We start from the raw sequence: 20,660 nt of genomic DNA on the forward strand, positions 1-20,660 counted from the left end.
GCTATACTATGACGTTTTTGACCATTTTTGGACGACATGCTATGCTATGACTTTTTGACCATATCTGGACGACATGCTATACTATGACTTTTTTACCATTTTTGGACGAAATTGTATAGTATGACGTTTTTGACCATTTTTGGACGACATACTATACTATGACTTTTTTGACCATATTTGGACAACATGCTATACTATGACGTTTTTTACAATTTTTGGACGACATGCTATACTATGACTTTTTGACCATATTTGGACAACATGCTTTACTATGACTTTTTGACCATTTTTGGACGACATGCTATACTATGACTTTTTGACCATATCTGGACGACATGCTATACTATGACTTTTTTACCATTTTTGGACAACATGCTATACTATGACGTTTTTTAACCATTTTTGGACGACATACTATACTATGACTTTTTGACCATATTTGGACAACATGCTTTACTGTGACGTTTTTGACCATTTTTGGATGACATGCTATACTATGACGTTTTTGACCATATTTGGACAACATGCTATACTATGACTTTTTTACCATTTTTGGACGAAATTGTATAGTATGACGTTTTTGACCATTTTTGGACGACATACTATACTATGACTTTTTTGACCATATTTGGACAACATGCTATACTATGACGTTTTTGACAATTCTTGGACGACATGCTATACTATGACTTTTTGACCATATTTGGACAACATGCTATACTATGACGTTTTTGACAATTTTTGGACGACATGCTATACTATGACTTTTTGACCATATCTGGACGACATGCTATACTATGACTTTTTTACCATTTTTGGACGAAATTGTATAGTATGACGTTTTTGACCATTTTTGGACGACATGCTATACTATGACTTTTTGACCATATTTGGACAACATGCTATGCTATGACTTTTTGACCATTTTTGGACGACATACTATACTATGACTTTTTTGACCATATTTGGACAACATGCTATACTATGACGTTTTTGACAATTTTTGGCGACATGCTATACTATGACTTTTTTGACCATTTTTGGACGACATGCTACACTATGACTTTTTGACCATATTTGGACAACATGCTTTACTATGACATTTATGACCATTTTTGGATGACATGCTATACTATGACGTTTTTGACCATTTTTGGACGACATGCTATACTATGACTTTTTTACCATTTTTGGACGAAATTGTATAGTATGACGTTTTTGACCATTTTTGGACGACATGCTATACTATGACTTTTTGACCATATTTGGACGACATGCTATACTATGACGTTTTGACCATTTTTGGACGACATGCTATACTATGACTTTTTTACCATTTTTGGACGAAATTATATAGTATAACGTTTTTGACCATTTTTGGACGAAATGCTTTACTATGACTTTTTGACCATATTTGGACAACATGCTTTACTATGACGTTTTTGACCATTTTTGGACGACATGCTATACTATGACTTTTTGACCATATCTGGACAACATGCTTTACTGTGACGTTTTTGACCATTTTTGGATGACATGCTATACTATGACGTTTTTGACCATTTTTGGACGACATGCTATGCTATGACTTTTTGACCATATCTGGACGACATGCTATACTATGACTTTTTTACCATTTTTGGACGAAATTGTATATATGACGTTTTTGACCTTTTTTGGAAGAAATTGTATACTATGACTTTTTGACCATATTTGGACAAAATGCTTTACTATGACTTTTTGACCATATTTGGACGACATGCTACACTATGACGTTTTTGACCATTTTTGGACGACATGCTATACTATGACTTTTTTACCATTTTTGAACGAAATTATATAGTATAACGTTTTTGACCATTTTTGGATGACATGCTATACTATGACGTTTTTGACCATTTTTGGACGACATGCTATGCTATGACTTTTTGACCATATCTGGACGACATGCTATACTATGACTTTTTTACCATTTTTGGACGAAATTGTATAGTATGACGTTTTTGACCATTTTTGGACGACATACTATACTATGACTTTTTTGACCATATTTGGACAACATGCTATACTATGACGTTTTTTACAATTTTTGGACGACATGCTATACTATGACTTTTTGACCATATTTGGACAACATGCTTTACTTTTTGACCATTTTTGGACGACATGCTATACTATGACTTTTTGACCATATCTGGACGACATGCTATACTATGACTTTTTTACCATTTTTGGACAACATGCTATACTATGACATTTTTTAACCATTTTTGGACGACATACTATACTATGACTTTTTGACCATATTTGGACGACATACTATACTATGACTTTTTGACCATATTTGGACAACATGCTTTACTGTAACGTTTTTGACCATTTTTGGATGACATGCTATACTATGACGTTTTTTACCATTTTTGGACGACATGCTATACTATGACGTTTTTGACCATATTTGGACAACATGCTATACTATGACTTTTTGACCATATCTGGACGACATGCTATACTATGACTTTTTGACCATATCTGGACGACATGCTATACTATGACTTTTTTTACCATTTTTGGACGAAATTGTATAGTATGACGTTTTTGACCATTTTTGGACGACATACTATTCTATGACTTTTTTGACCATATTTGGACAACATGCTATACTATGACGTTTTTGACCATTTTTGGACGACATGCTATATTATGACTTTTTGACCATTTTTGGACAACATGCTATACTATGACGTTTTTGACCATTTATGGACGACATGCTATACTATGACTTTTTGACCATTTTTGGACGACATGCTATACTATGACTTTTTGACCATATCTGGACGACATGCTATACTATGACTTTTTTACCATTTTTGGACGAAATTGTATAGTATGACGTTTTTGACCATTTTTGGACGACATGCTATACTATGACTTTTTGACCATATTTGGACAACATGCTTTACTATGACTTTTTGACCATTTTTGGACGACATGCTATACTATGACTTTTTGACCATATTTGGACAACATGCTTTACTATGACGTTTTTGACCATTTTTGGATGACATGCTATACTATGACGTTTTTGACCATTTTTGGACGACATGCTATACTATGACTTTTTGACCATATTTGGACGACATGCTATACTATGACGTTTTTGACCATTTTTGGACGACATACTATACTTTGACTTTTTGACCATTTTTGGACAACATGCTATACTATGACGTTTTTGACCATTTTTGGACGACATACTATACTATGACGTTTTTGACCATTTTTTGAAGACATACTATACTATGACTTTTTGACCATATCTGGACGACATGCTATACTATGACTTTTTTACCATTTTTGGACGAAATTGTATAGTATGACGTTTTTGACCATTTTTGGACGACATGCTATACTATGACTTTTTGACCATATTTGGACAACATGCTATACTATGACGTTTTTGACCATTTTTGGACGACATACTATACTATGACTTTTGACCATATTTGGACGACATGCTATACTATGACTTTTTGACCATATTTGGACAACATGCTTTACTATGACGTTTATGCCCATTTTTGGACGACATGCTATACTATGACGTTTTTGACCATTTTTGGACGATATGCTATACTATGACTTTTTGACCATATCTGGACGACATGCTTTACTATGACTTTTTTACCATTTTTGGACGAAATTGTATAGTATGACGTTTTTGACCCTTTTTGGATGACATGCTATACTATGACTTTTTGACCATATTTGGACGACATACTATACTATGACGTTTTTGACCATATTTGGATGACATGCTATACTATGACTTTTTGACCATATTTGGACAACATGCTTTACTGTGACGTTTTTGACCATTTTTGGATGACATGCTATACTATGACGTTTTTGACCATTTTTGGACGGCATGCTATACTATGACGTTTTTGACCATTTTTGGATGACATGCTATACTATGACGTTTTTGACCATTTTTGGATGACATGCTATACTATGACTTTTTTGACCATTTTTGGACGACATACAATACTATGACTTTTTGACCATATTTGGACAACATGCTTTACTGTGACGTTTTTGACCATTTTTGGATGACATGCTATACTATGACGTTTTTGACCATTTTTGGACGACATGCTATACTATGACGTTTTTGACCATTTTTGGATGACATGCTATACTATGACGTTTTTGACCATTTTTGGATGACATGCTATACTATGACTTTTTTGACCATTTTTGGACGACATACAATACTATGACTTTTTGACCATTTTTGGACGACATGCTATACTATGACTTTTTGACCATATTTGGACAACATGCTTTACTATGACGTTTTTGACCATTTTTGGATGACATACTATACTATGACTTTTTGACCATTTTTGGACGAAATTGTATAGTATGACATTTTTGACCATTTTTGGACGACATACTATACTATGACTTTTTTGACCATTTTTGGACGACATACTATACTGTGACTTTTTTACCATTTTTGGACGACATGCTATACCATGACGTTTTTGACCATTTTTTGACGACATGCTATACTATGACTTTTTGACCATATTTGGACAACATGCTATACTATGACGTTTTTGACCATTTTTGGACGACATGCTATACTCTGACTTTTTGACCATTTTTGGACGACATGCTATAATATGACTTTTTGACCATATTTGGACAACATGCTTTACTATGACGTTTTTGACCATTTTTGGACAACATGCTATACTATGACTTTTTGACCATATCTGGACGACATGCTTTACTATGACTTTTTTACCATTTTTGGACAAAATTGTATAGTATGACGTTTTTGACCATTTTTGGACGACATACTATACTATGACTTTTTTGACCATTTTTGGACGACATACAATACTATGACTTTTTGACCATTTTTGGACGACATGCTATACTATGACTTTTTGACCATATTTGGACAACATGCTTTACTATGACGTTTTTGACCATTTTTGGATGACATGCTATACTATGACTTTTTGACCATATTTGGACAACATGCTTTACTATGACTTTATTACCATTTTTGGACGAAATTGTATGGTATGACGCTTTTGACCATTTTTGGACGACATGCTATACTATGACTTTTTGACCATATTTGGACAACATGCTTTACTGTGACGTTTGACCATTTTTGGATGACATGCTATACTATGACGTTTTTGGACGACATGCTATACTATGACTTTTTGACCATATCTGGACGACATGCTATACTATGACTTTTTGACCATATTTGGACAACATGCTATACTATGACTTTTTGACCATTTTTGGACGACCTGCTATACTATGACTTTTTGACCATTTTTGGACGACATGCTATACTATGACTTTTTGACCATTTTTGGACAACATGCTATACTATGACTTTTTTGACCATTTTTGGACGACATGCTATACTATGACTTTTTGACCATTTTTGGACAACATGCTATACTATGACTTTTTGACCATATTTGGACAACATGCTATACTATGACTTTTTGACCATTTTTGGACAACATGCTATACTATGACTTTTTGACCATATTTGGACAACATGCTATACTATGACTTTTTGACCATTTTTGGACGACATGCTATACTATGACTTTTTGACCATATTTGGACAACATGCTATACTATGACTTTTTGACCATTTTTGGACGACCTGCTATACTATGACTTTTTGACCATTTTTGGACGACATGCTATACTATGACTTTTTGACCATTTTTGGACGACCTACTATACTATGACTTTTTGACCATTTTTGGACGACATGCTTTACTATGACGTTTTTGACCATTTTTGGACGACATGCTATACTATGACTTTTTGACCATATTTGGACAACATGCTATACTATGACTTTTTTGACCTTTTTTGGACGACATGCTATACTATGACTTTTTGACCATATCTGGACGACATGCTATAAATCCAACTATTTATAGAAAAATATATACATTCCTAATATTTATTTTAAAATTAATTATTTGGAAACTATACCTTAAGGTGTCTACACTAGATAAACATTATTATTTTTATCATTGTTTTATTTTTTTTACAATAATTAAAGATTTTTGGTCTCTGAAGGTCAGGTTTTAAGCTTCCTTAACATCCAATTTTACATTTAAAGACAGGAAAAATTATCACACAAATACACAAATTCATATTACATTTCATTTCAAATAGTAACATGTATTTTAGACATCAGTTAAACCTAACCCTAACCCAACAAAAACACTTAACACATAACATTACATCTTTATGATGAGGATCAAGTACAGTTTCAATGAAGTGCAGGGGATCTGGGTACCTTAGAGCTTTGAATAGAATTGTATAGTGACATTCCTTGCAGTTGCGCCACCTGATTAACAGTTCAAAATAAAGTCAAATCTTTATGGTTGCACCACCCTGATATTTAGGAAATGTAAATTTATGGACAAAAGTTTTGCAGTTATTTAAGCATTTTTAAAACTATTGATATTAGGGAATAAAACATTATACGAAAGACTTCAAACATAAAATTATGCCCGAGTATTTTATTTTGAGTTTATCATTATTAAAATAAAAATGTTAATAGTTTTCTTAGTCTGCTCACTTGCTCGGACAGCTGCATCACCTGGTATCTTAGGGGTTTGAGAAAAAACATAAAAATAATATAATTATTTGAATTTACTGAAAAATTTATATAAATGACTTTTTTTGGACGACTTACTACAGTATGTCGTATGTATTATACACATAATAGTATGTGTATAATAGTACGGACGACATACTATAGTAGCCTACAACGTTCTTGATTCATTATGTACGAGAATGTGACCTAGTCCATCCCATTCAGTCCCTCTACACACTCCTGTACACTAGGTGGCGGTATACGCAAACAAAAGCCGTACCCCGCCATTAAGCAGGACAGGTTAGCGGCGGCGGACAGGTAGAGGAAGCAGAAGACCGTGCTCAGAGCCGTCTGAGAGAGCAGCCAGCCAAAAAATGTCATAGTATGTCCCCATTTCCTGGATTCTTTGTCTTTCTGTAACAGAAAACAACATTTGCATGTGAAGAGAAATTCACAGAGAAATTGAAAGGTTTGTGTTTACTGTGGTGCAGTGACGTCACATTAGCATTACAGCAGCAGATGTAATCTGAACACTTGTGATCAGATCACTCAGGTCTGATGTTAACAACAGTTGTAAACAGAGCGTCAATAGAACATCTAAGAAATGTGTGGATCATTTTTAAGCAGCAGTTACCACGTTTGTCCCTGCTGCTCCTCGTCCTCCTGGGTGTCTCCTCCTGCTCCCGAATAGCAAACAGGAAGTGGAAGATTTGATACATGGCTGCTCAACTGCTGAAACTGTTGCCCTCCGCTAGACACGTGATATTACATTTAGAGGAGTATTTGATTCAAAAACAACTGAAAACTGAAAGGGGCAGCTTTGGAATGGGGTTAGAGCGTAGCTGGTCAGCAAGAGGTTATGTCTGGGGCTGGAAACAAACCATACTCAAACTTGATACTCAGCAAAGACAATAAAAACCCACACCACATATTGACAATCTGAACATAACTAGCCTTGAAAAGCACTTAGATGTGTAAACACGCTCAGAAGTGCCAAAGTGCACAATGAATTTGAAAGTCATCAGCCACTCAGAAGAATATTCTTAATCATACATTTAATATTAACACCATTATTTAGCTGGATATATAGACAATAAATTGCTCCCATGTAAACACATCCATCTATATAAAAACAGTGGCATAAATCCTTGGATTCTTTGTGAATGTGGTTACATTTACAATCTAGTTCACGCCACTGATTGAGTGTAAACCACCAGCATCAAGTGTTGGTATAATTGATCGTCTGTCGGTCATTTTATTTAAACACTCAGATGGGACAGCCGGTGTGTCCCAGAGCTTCCCGAGCTCCCTTCAGTGTCTCTCGCTTCACACACTTCCAGTAGCCAGAGAAGCCGTTCTGCGGCTGCACCTGAGGGCAGAACAGATCTGTTCAACAACAGTGTAATTCACACACGCAGTTGTACAAAAGGTCATATAATAAATACCAGTGTGTACACATACATGCACTCATATATCCACTATATATTTAAGTATATAACAGTGGTATAGTATGTCATCAAAATCAGTCAAAAACGTCAGTATAGTATAATATGTCGTCCAAAATTACACAAATACATCATAGGATGATGTTGTCCAAAATGACACTAAAACGTCATCGTATGTCGTCCAAAATGACACTAAAACGTCATATTATGTGTCGTCCAAAATTACACAAAAACGTCATAGTATAATGTCGTCCAAAATGACACTAAAACGTCATAGTATATAGTATGTCGTCCAAAATCACACAAAAACGTCAGAGTATGTCGTCCAAAATTACAATAAATCACACAAAAACGTCATAGTATTATGTCCAAAATTACACTAAAACGTCATAGTATATAGTATGTCGTCCAAAATTACACTAAAACGTCATAGTATATATTATGTCGTCAAAATCACACTAAAACATCATAGTATGTCGTCCAAAATGACACTAAAACGTCATAGTATATATTATGTCGTCAAAATCAGTCAAAAACGTCATAGTATGTCGTCCAAAATGACACTAAAACATCATAGTATGATGATGTCCAAAATTACACAAAAACGTCATAGTATAATGTCTTCCAAAATGACACTAAAACGTCATAGTATGTAGTATGTCGTCCAAAATCACACAAAAACGTCAGAGTATGTCGTCCAAAATGACACTAAAACGTCATAGTATATATTATGTCGTCAAAATCAGTCAAAAACGTCATAGTATGTCGTCCTAAATTACACCAAAACATCATAGTATATGTCGTCCAAAATTACACTAAAACGTCATAGTATATAGTATGTCGTCCAAAATCAGTCAAAAACATCATAGTATGTTGTCCAAAATTAGTCAAAAATGTCATAGTATATGTCGTCCAAAATTAGCAAAAACATCATAGTATGATTACACTAAAACGTCATAGTATGGGTCGTCCAAAATTACACAAAAACGTCATCGTATGGGTCGTCCAAAATGACACTAAAACGTCATAGTATTATGTCGTCAAAATCAGTCAAAAACATCATAGTATGTCATCCAAAATTACACAAATACATCATAGTATGTCATCCAAAATTACACTAAAACATCATAGTATATGTCGTTCAAAATTACACTAAAACGTCATACTATACAATGTCGTCCAAAATCAGCCAAAAACGTCATAGTATATGTCGTCCAAAATTACACAAATACGTCATAGTATGATGTTGTCAAAATTACACAAATACATCATAGTATATGTCGTCCAAAATCACACAAAAACGTCATAGTATGATGATGTCCAAAATGACACTAAAACGTCATAGTATGATGATGTCCAAAATTACACTAAAACGTCATAGTATGTGTCGTCCAAAATGACATTTCCATTACCATTTCATTGTCGACCACAGCAGGTCACTTATAGTGCTACAGTGCAAACTCACTTTCAGTCCTCGCAGAACTCTGTCATGCATCACACCGAGGAATTCCTTGTGGCTCAGACAGTTGTCTCCGTCAAGATCAAAGAGTTTAAACACGGTGTCCAGGACATTCTCAGACAGATCGTGGCCTGTGGCGATTCTCACCGCTCGCTTAAACTGGGCTGCAATCAGAGGGAGGGAGGGAGGGGGGGGGGGAAATGTCATGTACTGTTGAGGAGGATTCTGCCACGAGCAGAAGAAGAAGAGAGCTATTACCCATTCCGACAGGTCGGTTGGCCTGAGAGACCATTTTCATTGAAAAGGCAAAATCCTCCAGATTGTTTGCGAACAGACAGAAGGCTTTGAACTCATCGAACGTGATGCTCTGCAAAACAAAAAATATGCAAGGTTACAATTATGTTTTTATCTGTCAAAAGAGGAGAAGAGGGGTTTTTATTGTACCTGTCCAGCTGGGATCCTCTTCCTCATGTTTTCCCAGTACACGTCATTGTCTTCTTCGTTGGTGTAGTGCAGCAGCCACTCTGCAAAGTCCTCTCTTCGCATGGTGTCCATGCCTTTGGAGAACTGCAAGAACTCCATCTCCTGGACTTCAGCCTGCAGGTCCTCCATGAACCTGAGACAAATGTGATATGTTCAGTGAGAACGTGTGCATTCAATGTTTCCAATGTACTTCCATGAGAGGCCTGAAACCTTCAGCCACCTCAACCTCCACCTTAAACAAAACAAAGTCATATGTAATAAATGTAATGTAAAAAAATGTATGTTATGTTTTTGTTTGCGTCTGATATTTTTATGTCGTATATGTTTTTCTGCTGTGACTTCGCAAAGTGAGACATGCAAATGTACAGAAACTGTGTATATGTTGCCAAAATTACACTAAATCGTCATAGTATAATGTCATTAAAAATGACACTAAAACGTCATAATATGTAGTTCAAAATGACACTAAATCGTCATAGTATAGTATGTCGTCCAAAATGACACAGAATCGTCATAGTACAATATGTCGTCCACAATTACACTAAAATGTCATAGTACAATATCGCCCAAAATTACACTAAACCGTCATAGTACAATATGTCTTCTAAAATTACACTAAAACATAGTATAGTATGTCGTCTAAAATTACACTAAATTGCCATAGTATAGTATGTCTGAAATTACACTAAAACGTCATAATATGTCGTTCAAAAGACAAAAATGTATCATCTCCGATGATTAGTATGCAATTTAATTTAAGATTTTAACAAAAATGAACCACATTTTTGACATTCATAACAATGAAACCAGTCAAATGAATAAATAAATACATAATTAGTGAAATAAAAAGGGAAAGTATGGGTTAAGAAATGCCTCTTTTCAAACCTTTCATTTGCTTCACTGAGTACACTTTATCTACTTAAGGCAAGTGTCCATTTACAGACTTCTCCTCTCATCAAACCACTCACTTTGTGTGTGAAAACTGAAATGAAGTTCTCACAATAAATATACAGAATGAGAAACGGTTGTTGTTTGACAAACCAAACCGAGAAAAGGCCATTTTCTCACCTGTGGAACTCCTTGTACTGCAACTTGTTTTCTCCCTTCTTCCCAAAGAAATAGGCCTGTAGTGATGTGTTGACTCCGTCGCCTTCCTCTGCTGGTGTCTGTGTATACAGCATGTATCATGTAAAGTTAGTATTGTGCCTGAATGGTCACTGATCATCCACGGCACGTCATGAAAGAAACTGTATTTTTAACTCTTAGTGATAAATTGCGGTGGGAATAATACACAACTCCTTATATGGACATCCTTGGGTGTCTGTGTTTATAGGTCACATATTCAGGCTTTTAAAAATGTATTTTATTTAGTCTTCTTATGTGTTTTTGAGTTGACATTTTAAAGTAGTGACATATTTCCACATTTCACAAATTCAATCTGATTTTAAACATTTTGAGGACAATTTTTGCGTTTATATAGTTGGTGAAAATGGAAAAAAAAATCATCTGATTGATAGTTTGTGACACTCTATATTGCATATTCTTATAGGCTTAAGTTTTTACATAGTAATGGGAATAAAAACCCACCTCTGCGCTGTCCTTAGGAGCTCTTGCTTTATTTTTTCTAATCACTTTCTTGAGCTGAAGCAGCAAAAAAACGAAAAGGAAAAACATTGTTAACAGAGACATTTTCTTAATGAATTAATTCCACAATGTGAACACTCAGAACGAGCACAAAAACTACCTTCATCTAACAAGAGAAACAAATGAGAGTGCATGCACGTCTATCGAACACTTTAGCGCCTGTGCGCCAAGTCACAACACGAATTATCCAACAAAAGATGCATGACGTGTCAACATGCAGTCGACTAGTCCAGGCCTGATCTCGATTAAACACACACACACACACAGGTCTTCTTGTCGTCAGTGCAGAAAGATGCAGAAATTGCAGTTGACCTTCAAATAAAGGGAGAAACTGAGGATCTGATTCAGCTCTGCAAAGACATCAGAGAAGAGACAAACAGTGCGGCTGTCCCTCACCTTCACACGGCTCCTTCTGTGTCTCCATACTTACTGAGGCAGCGTTAAAGGTTGCAACATTTTTGAAATTTAAGTTCACACACACACAGACATGGGAACAAACAGATGTGTACAATATAATGATATGAATATTCCTTCGATTGTTTGACGCTAAATCGTCCTGATATGTCCGATATGCCTTACCTTGAGGAACTCCTTTTTGTCCACGTGCTCGTTGCCGTCGACGTCAAGCATTTTGAAAGCTATGCGGAATCCAGTGTAAGGCTCTGCGACAGCAAACGCAAGGAAAGTTAGTTGTTGGTTTTTTTATGTGAGGAGGGAAATGAAGCAATAAACTTTGCACATCAAGGGTCAGGAAGAGCCGACAAAGGCCAGCAGGGAATTAACTAATCTCTGTAAACACAGATTTGGGGGATGTACAAGTGACTCACTGATGAGGATGGTCAGCAGGAACAGATACTCTGTGTAGGAGATCAGACCTGCAAATAGAAAACAAATGTACAAAATGCTTTGGAAACATTCTGATCTCAGAACAGCTGCAACCAGAAATTCCGTGCACCCACTCCCCTCTGACGACAGATTCCAACTCACCGCTGTCTCCTAAGCTTCTGAACAGATCGTTACCGCCGCGCGCTTTAGAGGCCGCAATCAACATCTTATCGACTTCCTGTTAAGACAACCGACAGGGGAAAAAGACGACAGCAACCTTTAGCCCAAACTACAGAGTGCTGTGTGTGTGTGTGCAGTGAAAGGGAGAAGCTAACGTACCTGCGGTGTTAGTGTTTTCTTCTGCAGCTTTCCTAAATGACAACAAACACAAAGATTTTGTCACAAATACAAAAACATAAATTAATAATAGCCGTCTCCATCAGTAGATTAAAATGTGCTATTTTATGACTTAGGTGTTTGAAATTCTTTGTTTATCTAAGAGACATAAACATTAGAAATGAAGCAGCAGTTAACAAGCAACTTCCATAAGCTAAAAAAAGCAGATTTTCGCTGTGGACTTTGGTGCTGGGGAATAATCTGATTACAAAGTGGTGAAAAGAAGGAGAGGTGAGATAAAGTAGCCTTAAGATAGCACACACACCTAAGCTGGCGTAAATTTTAAAAAGTCTTTTGTTAAGTGGCTAAAATTGCTAGATTTGCTGGTCTCCAAATGTGACCCTGGTGTTTCCTGGACTCAGACACGTGGTAAGAAGTGCGTTGTCGCTGTTTGTACACTACTACAACTACTATTATCAGTACACGGAGAGAACAGAGAGCAGCTTACGGTCCACATTCTCCAGCATGACGGAGAACAGGAAGTCTCTGGGAGTCATGTATGGCTCCTGCTCGTAGACCACAGAGGCGAATCTGATGAAGCGCAGCCGTCTGGCAGAGAGGTGTGGAACAGCAGTTTCCTGCACACAGACACAAACATAAAACACACATGATTGTAAAAAAAAATAACAGAGGGTTTCATTTTTAAAAAGTCACTTGGCATAATGTTGCACTCATGTGGATGATTTTTTATTAAAAGTCTAGATGGGTTTAAATACCATCAGCCAACTATACTCATAATGTGCTGTTTTCTTCATTCCATCATCTGAGAAAACATGACAGTTTATTATTATTAATAATAATAATAATAATAATAATAATAATAAGTGATAAATAAAATTCCTAAGCTTACATAAACATTTATCAAAACAGCTATGATTTCTCTCTCCAAAACTGCCTTCTATGTCTGCACGACAATGTCCTTCTATATTCTTATACTAATAATAATAATGTATATACAAAAATACAGGAAACAGGTGATCAATCAACATCATACCAGCTTTTTTTTCTTTAAGGATCTCCATTATTAAATAAAATCCTCTTATACAGGTCTTATTATTTTCGATTTTATCATAGTGTCATGCAGATTATGGGTTTAAAAGATAATAAAAGCAGGGAGTTGCAGCAGTCTACCTACACATATTAAATTCTAACATTGCATCCCATCGAGAGGCATAAAAGAAAAATAATAAACAGATAAACAAAACAAATTATCTGTATAATTCTTGTTTTTAAATTAATAAATAAAAAGCAGCCTTCTTTTCCCACACCTGGCAATTAAAGTCTGCTATGAAAATAACATTAAATTAGCCAGTTTCCAGGGCTAATGACAATATTCCTGCACTTAACTGTGCACATAAATATATGTGTCTTTTTATTTAAACTATAAGTCACATAATGCATTTAAAATTTAGTCAAATCATTTCATTCAAAGAAAAACCGGAGTCAAATTCCTTGTATGTGTCATCATACTCGGCCAATGAAGCTGATAGTGATTCTAAATTAATCTTATAAACACAGTTGTGAACAGCCGCTAGGGGGCGTTACTGTTGATACTGCTGAAGAGTGTTCACGCCCGACTTTGTTTTGCATACAAACAAACAAGTATAAACTTGACCTAAACATGAGACGTTCAGGCTCCGGTTTGTGAAAGATATTCATGTTGTGTTATGCCCGTACTTACCTTTTCTTTCTCGGCGTGAACGGCGAAGGACAGAGTCCTGTTGTTTGCGTGATAGTGGTAATAACACAGGAGGCCAGTTCCTATGACCCCGGCTCCTACGACACCAGGGGCGACGGAGCGGCGCATAGCGACTCCTTTCAGAGTCCGAGGACTCTTTAAAACGCTCCTCAGCGCAGCAGCGACCTTTCCCCAGCTGGCCATTTTCAGGAAGCTAGCTCGTTAGCCTGTGCTGGCTCGGGCTTCCGTAGCTGCGCATGTTTGAGGAGCCCCGCCCCCACGAGGCGACTGAGCTCTCCTGTCACGTGACCGCCTCGGTCTTTTTCGTTGGGATATGATCAATGTATTTCAAAACAAATAAATGTAATACATAAAATAGTCCTGTTTCTAAAAAAAAATCATTAGCAGTCAAATTTTACATTTAATTTAAATAATATAAACACACACCCACGAGGAGGAGGTATGTACATATGGCATGTTATGCTGCATTCCATTTACATTGTACTGCTTGTCATCAAGCTCTGCAGAAGCCTCATAATTATCCATTAGAGTTAGGTGTGTTGTAGCATGGGCAACATCTAAAACATGCAGGATTGAGAAACACTCGTCTTATCGCATGTTAAGTGTAGTAAAGTAAAGGCTCAGTCGGGAATATGACCAGGCACGGAGAAAAGTGTGCCCTTTTTAATGAATATCAGCAAGGAGTCATCAGAATAGTAAAAAATGTATATGAAATGTGCTCAAATGCAGAGTCAGTGGCATTTGAGCACATCACATTTTTCTTTCTTTTTTTGTGCAAACACAACCTTTTTTTTTATACACAAACACAAAAACACAACAAAAGTGATGGCTGTCGGCATCAGTTCTTCTTCCGTGGGGTCACCTTCAGAATAAAGAACGGGTACACGTGAGCTTAGTGAATTTGGACTGTGGTGTGATAGCGATTTCAAGGGTTTAACTTACCTTTGTCTCGTCCTCAGACTCATCCTTCAGTCTAGGAGGGAGCTGCGGTGCAGGGCACCTGCGACGGGGCCCTTTCTTTCTCAGCTGTCTCGGAAGGGGGAAAAACAAATGGCAAAAGAAAACAGGACTGCAATTTATTGACAATGTAATGACTGCATTATTCAAAGAAATTAAACATGGATAGAACATATAATTGCTGTTTTTTTCATTCACTCACGGCGAGTTCACTGTGGAACCTCTTCAGGTCCGCCAGTTCCTTCTTTAGCTGATGGATAGTCTCCCTTATTCGCAATTCAGTTATAAAGATGCCAATTGAGATTCTTAAAATAATCACAACACTTTACAATAAGGGTCCCTTAATTAACATTAGTTACTACATTATTGAGCATTCATTGACTGTTAAATAATATATTAACAATCATTTTGTATTACTTAGCATTAATAAGCATTTAATTAATGTTTACTAAAGTTAACAGCTAACTAATGTATCTACTAATCATGCGCTATATGACGTAAATGTATATCTGGATGAGCATTAATAATTAATAAAGGTCTTAATAACTAATGCTGTGTATGTCATCAGCCAGCCCTTACCTAACCTAATGTAATGTATTAATTTACATTAGTAACCTTACCTAACCCTTAATAAGTTAACCATAGTTAACCATGAATGAATTACTGAATGCTTTTTGGACCCTTATTGTAAAGTGTAACCATGTATCCCTTAGCAAACACATAACAGTGGTAAATATGCATTACTTGACCACTATTAGATGACATGTTGTTGAAGAAGCATTTTACACACTTTATTTAAAAGTGCCATATGTAAGAATGTGGCCAAAAACGGTTACTACATTCAAATTCAAAATACAGAGGTCTTTTAGGTTTCCTTTTCTGATGTATCTGGCAACCTGTGGTTGCTCAGCAACTGAGACTCTACTGACTGCAATGATTGGTAGATGGCGGTAGGTGGCGCCACATGTCAAAACATGATTTGAAAACATAAATATGATTTGCAGTCTGCAAAATATTTTTTAATGCAAATATTTTGGCTGAATTGTTGTTGTTGGGGAGTTCAGTATGTTATATGAACATTATTCCGGAGTCTCTGTGACATATTAGGAGGATTTTATGGCCAGTTGCTTCAGATTTATTACATAATGCACCTTTAAAACACATTAAAACATATATTTACAGTTAACATCTCAACTTGCACAGAGGGGAAGTTTGAACAAACATGAACATCTGATCTCTTATTTAGAACATGGAAATACAAAAATAATATGGTGAGGGGGGCCTCCATATACCCAATCTGTAAATTGAATACAATCTGTAAAATGCATATATATGTTAAAATAAAAAAAAAGTGAAGAAAACCCACACCTAGGGACAAGATGGGAGGGTGCCAACACCAGCACCGGCCTACAGCAACTGAAAAGGGAGTACAACAAATGAGTGGGGTTGAACCATGGATGTATCACACAAAACTCAGAGCCTAACAAAACTATATAAACTGTCCAATATAACAAAAGAGGAAGTTGAGCACGTTATGCTTATTTAAAAAGTCCGTGTACCACTACAACACGTTATGGGTCAGCGAGCCGACTGTGGCAAGATGGCCGCCAGTGCGGACGTTCGACTCCATTATTAGCCAACAGCGCGGACGAGAGAGACGACACTTACCGACACTCACCTCCGCCAAAACAACCACAGCAGCGCACGCAGGGAAAACGGGGCAGCACACAACCATTCGCCTGACAACACAACGCAAAAATGCCTCGAGTATAATGGCCAAACGAAACGAATAGTGAGATGAACCAGTGTGGCTACCATACCTGTCGGGAACGCGACCTCTGACCCGGAAGTGACACAGTTGACGATGCTATGGTCGGACCACGGCTTTTGGTACCGGCGAAGAACGGAAACCATAGCAACCGATGTAAACAAAAAAGAGCGAGGTGGAAAATAAGAGAAAACGCTCATAGTGCTACAAACACATAAGGTTAGGTAAGGGTGTTGATAGTATCTCGAAATAATGAGATACTATCTCAAAATAATGACTTAGTATCCCAATATATTGACTTAGTACCTCAAAATAATGACTTGATATCTCATTATATTCTCATTGGAAACGTTTCACTGCTCTGATTGCACACCAACATCATGTTTTAAGGGGGAAAAAGGGAATATATGTATGTATATATGTGCCCATATACATATATACATATACAAATATAAAGACCAGCAAGAAGTCATCAGAAAAGTAAAAACATATATTTGTCATGTGCTCAAACTGTGTTCAAATGCAGCGTCAGTGGCAAAAGGAATGAACACAGCAGGCAGCTGCTCAAAGCTCGTCACATTTTTCTCAGGCAGCATCCACCATCTTTTTTTTTCCTTTTCTTCTTCTTCTTTCTATCTTCTGTCATCCAACTGTCTCATATATATCACAGCGGCTCGTCCTCCTTCAGGACACATTGACCAGGGACTGAGAGCAGCTCTGCTCTGAGTGAACTCTGCCCCTCCTGCTGCAGCGTGAATCACACCCAGGAGTTGCAGGATGCGCCACAGAGAGCAGCCGCACCACACTGTGGACGAGAGCCACGGCTTTTTGGGGTTGAACGGCAGCTTGAAATTATTTTTTCGACACACAGGAGGTCGTCTCAGTCCTCAAATCCTCAACATTTATTATACAGCACATACTCAACTCCTTCATGGGCCAAATAACAATATTAATAGCTTGTCTTTGAAAGGGGAAAATGGCCTTAATTGATGTTATTTTCTTAGAAGCATCTACGGGTGAAGCAGAGTGAATATCCGCTCCCCATCCAAGTGTTAATGAGAAAATAGGCTGACGTTCAGGTTTGCAGACCTCACGTAGAGTCGGCGTTTGATTTGTCCATTCTGGGCTTCAAACAGGGCAGATTTCATGGGAAAGGACCCACTCGTGGTGGAATATAAAGTATAAAAAATATAAAATAGTTCTTAAGGCATCTATCAAAGCAACAAAGGGGGAAAAAAAAGACGATGGCAAAATGGAGGGATGAAGAGATTTTATGAGACATTATCATTTATCATTTCTCATCAGACAGATATTGGCAGATGCTATTCAATTCAAATGAACAAGTCATATTCAGAATGTACATTCTTAAAACATAGATCGAGTTGTGCAAAGTTTGTGCAGTACTGTATACAGGTATGTGTGGATGTTTCATATTGGCTTTATAGAATGGACCCAGCATCACCGCTACTCTTTGTATCGTAATTTTTGTCTATTCACGTCCGCTCACGGCATCAAGGTGTTTGTCTTGCACCAGTGACTCAAAAAGCCCTGCAGTTGGTTTCCTCCAATTTGTCAGTCCTGCAGACAGTGAAGTGTTCAGGCTTGTATAACCAAACATAGTCCATCAGATGAGCGTGTTGTATACATGTCAGTGTTGTACCGTCACACTAAAACTGTATTGGTTCCGTTTCTCCAGTTGGAAGCAACGAGGTTTTTAGCATCGAGCCAATTCAAGCGACGTCAGAGATCTGCTTTTGTAAACACACACACGTTTAATAGCGCTATATTCCCACAGCTATGGGGGCAGCCATCTTACAATTCAAGATGGCTGCTTTGTGCATCAATGGCAAGAGAAAGCTGTCATTTACGGTTACGGTCTCGTTATCGGACTTGTAAGGCTACGTAGTTCTCTGGACACTGGAATGCACTTCACCTGGGTGCGACGTCATTATTTGTTCAGACTTCACATGCGGCTGGAATGGGCTTTACCATTCCAAATCGTACTGTTCTGTAGTGTTGTGTGGGTCATGAATGATTCGTTCGAAAGAACAAATCATTTGAGTGAACGAACTGACTGGGATCACTTCATGAGCTCAGCAGCGATGGCAGATCGTGGCAGCCGGGAGTGGAACTGCCGCGTTATGTGAATCACTCGTGAATCTTCGGCGAACGACGCCAGCCAACGAGGTGCACCGAGCGGGGAGGGAGTGACGAGTAAGAAGAACTGTGTCTGCTGTGCTGCTGTGATTCGTTCGCACTGTCAGTCACTGATTCGCAAACGAACTGACACACAGAGAGCTGGTGAACTTTGGCTGTCACTCACTCAATGTCCCGCGGCGCGAACAAATCTTTTGAACGAATCATTTTAATGAACTGATTCAAGTGATTCAGTACACTCAAATGAACTGCCGATCCCATCACTACTATACATGCTCCCTGTTGCACACTTTCCAGTCCAGTTTCCTAGTGGAAACTAGACAGTCTGAGTATGAATGGAACATGTCCAGACATGCGTATATGCAAAGGTAAATATGTTTGATGGCGAATAAACGAGTTCAAGAATAAGACAACATTGTTTGACAGCAGCTTTAACCAGCGTTGACACAGTGCCATACTTTTTTTATGATGAAACTAAATGTTAGTGTCTGAGAACGCATGTGTGTGTTTTTGTGTGTGTGTCCACATCAACTCCCAAGTAAATGTTGCATCAGCAAGGTTGGAGGTTTATTTAATGTCATAGCAGCAAAGTCGTCATGTAAAGTAACAAAGACATACACACTTGTAAGACCATCAAAGGAAACAGTTTGCACAATATTCTTTTTCTTCAGTCACAGTTTATATGCTGCCTATTTCATGTCAACTGTTATTAACTGTTATAAGACAGCGTAGGGAGGAGGGGAGAAAAAATCCTTTGTGTTCCACAAAAAGTGACGAGAAGCAAAGACTTAAAAACGCACATGGTGATGGGGGGTAAATACTCGACCATGAGCGATGATTGAGAACAAGTTACAGCCACATGAAAATACTCGAGCTCTCGTTTCAGTGATAGAAAAAATGGGTATTGCGATGACAGGCTCTCTCTGTCGGATGAAATGTCATTGGGTTTAAAACAGCCGAAACACTCTCTCTTCCTCCGAGCTGCTTTCCTCTCATCAAACGGCATGACATGGCACATGTGAAAAGACAAAACCAATGGAAAAAAAAAAGGACACTCACATCGTAACACACTGTGGCTTATCTGCTCTCGCTCCGACCCGGTCTGAAGACAGCGGCGACGCAGACAGACACTGCTGACTCTCCAATATGGTTTGGGTGCT

The 20,660-nt window shown here is 37.4% G+C and overlaps 1 protein-coding gene across 1 annotated transcript; it reads right to left on the reverse strand.

Annotated features, from left to right (window-relative positions):
- Positions 1 to 7,335: 7,335 nt before the first annotated feature.
- Positions 7,336 to 14,826, reverse strand: micu2 (mitochondrial calcium uptake 2). The gene is made up of 12 exons (XM_083910109.1): positions 14,601 to 14,826; positions 13,368 to 13,497; positions 12,863 to 12,894; positions 12,686 to 12,761; positions 12,526 to 12,573; positions 12,278 to 12,360; positions 11,642 to 11,695; positions 11,123 to 11,220; positions 10,016 to 10,187; positions 9,830 to 9,938; positions 9,578 to 9,735; positions 7,336 to 8,036 (listed from the first exon to the last, which is right to left on the reverse strand). The coding sequence occupies exons 1-12, from the start codon at positions 14,799 to 14,801 to the stop codon at positions 7,935 to 7,937; spliced, it is 1,263 nt and encodes a 420-aa protein (XP_083766235.1). The 5' UTR covers positions 14,802 to 14,826; the 3' UTR covers positions 7,336 to 7,934.
- Positions 14,827 to 20,660: the final 5,834 nt, after the last annotated feature.

The sequence above is a fragment of the Microchirus variegatus genome (assembly GCF_963457635.1).
Source record: "Microchirus variegatus genome assembly, chromosome: 2".
Taxonomy (NCBI): Eukaryota; Metazoa; Chordata; class Actinopteri; order Pleuronectiformes; family Soleidae; genus Microchirus; species Microchirus variegatus.

Bases quoted from the DNA above. Each gene is read 5' to 3' on its own strand.
- micu2 (XM_083910109.1), bottom strand. From the start codon at position 14,801: ATGGCCAGCTGGGGAAAGGTCGCTGCTGCGCTGAGGAGCGTTTTAAAG. The intron at 12,762-12,862 runs GTACGTTAGCTT...TTGTCTTAACAG, and splicing joins AGAAAACACTAACACCGCAG to GAAGTCGATAAGATGTTGAT. The intron at 9,736-9,829 runs GTAATAGCTCTC...CTCTGATTGCAG, and splicing joins CAACCGACCTGTCGGAATGG to CCCAGTTTAAGCGAGCGGTG.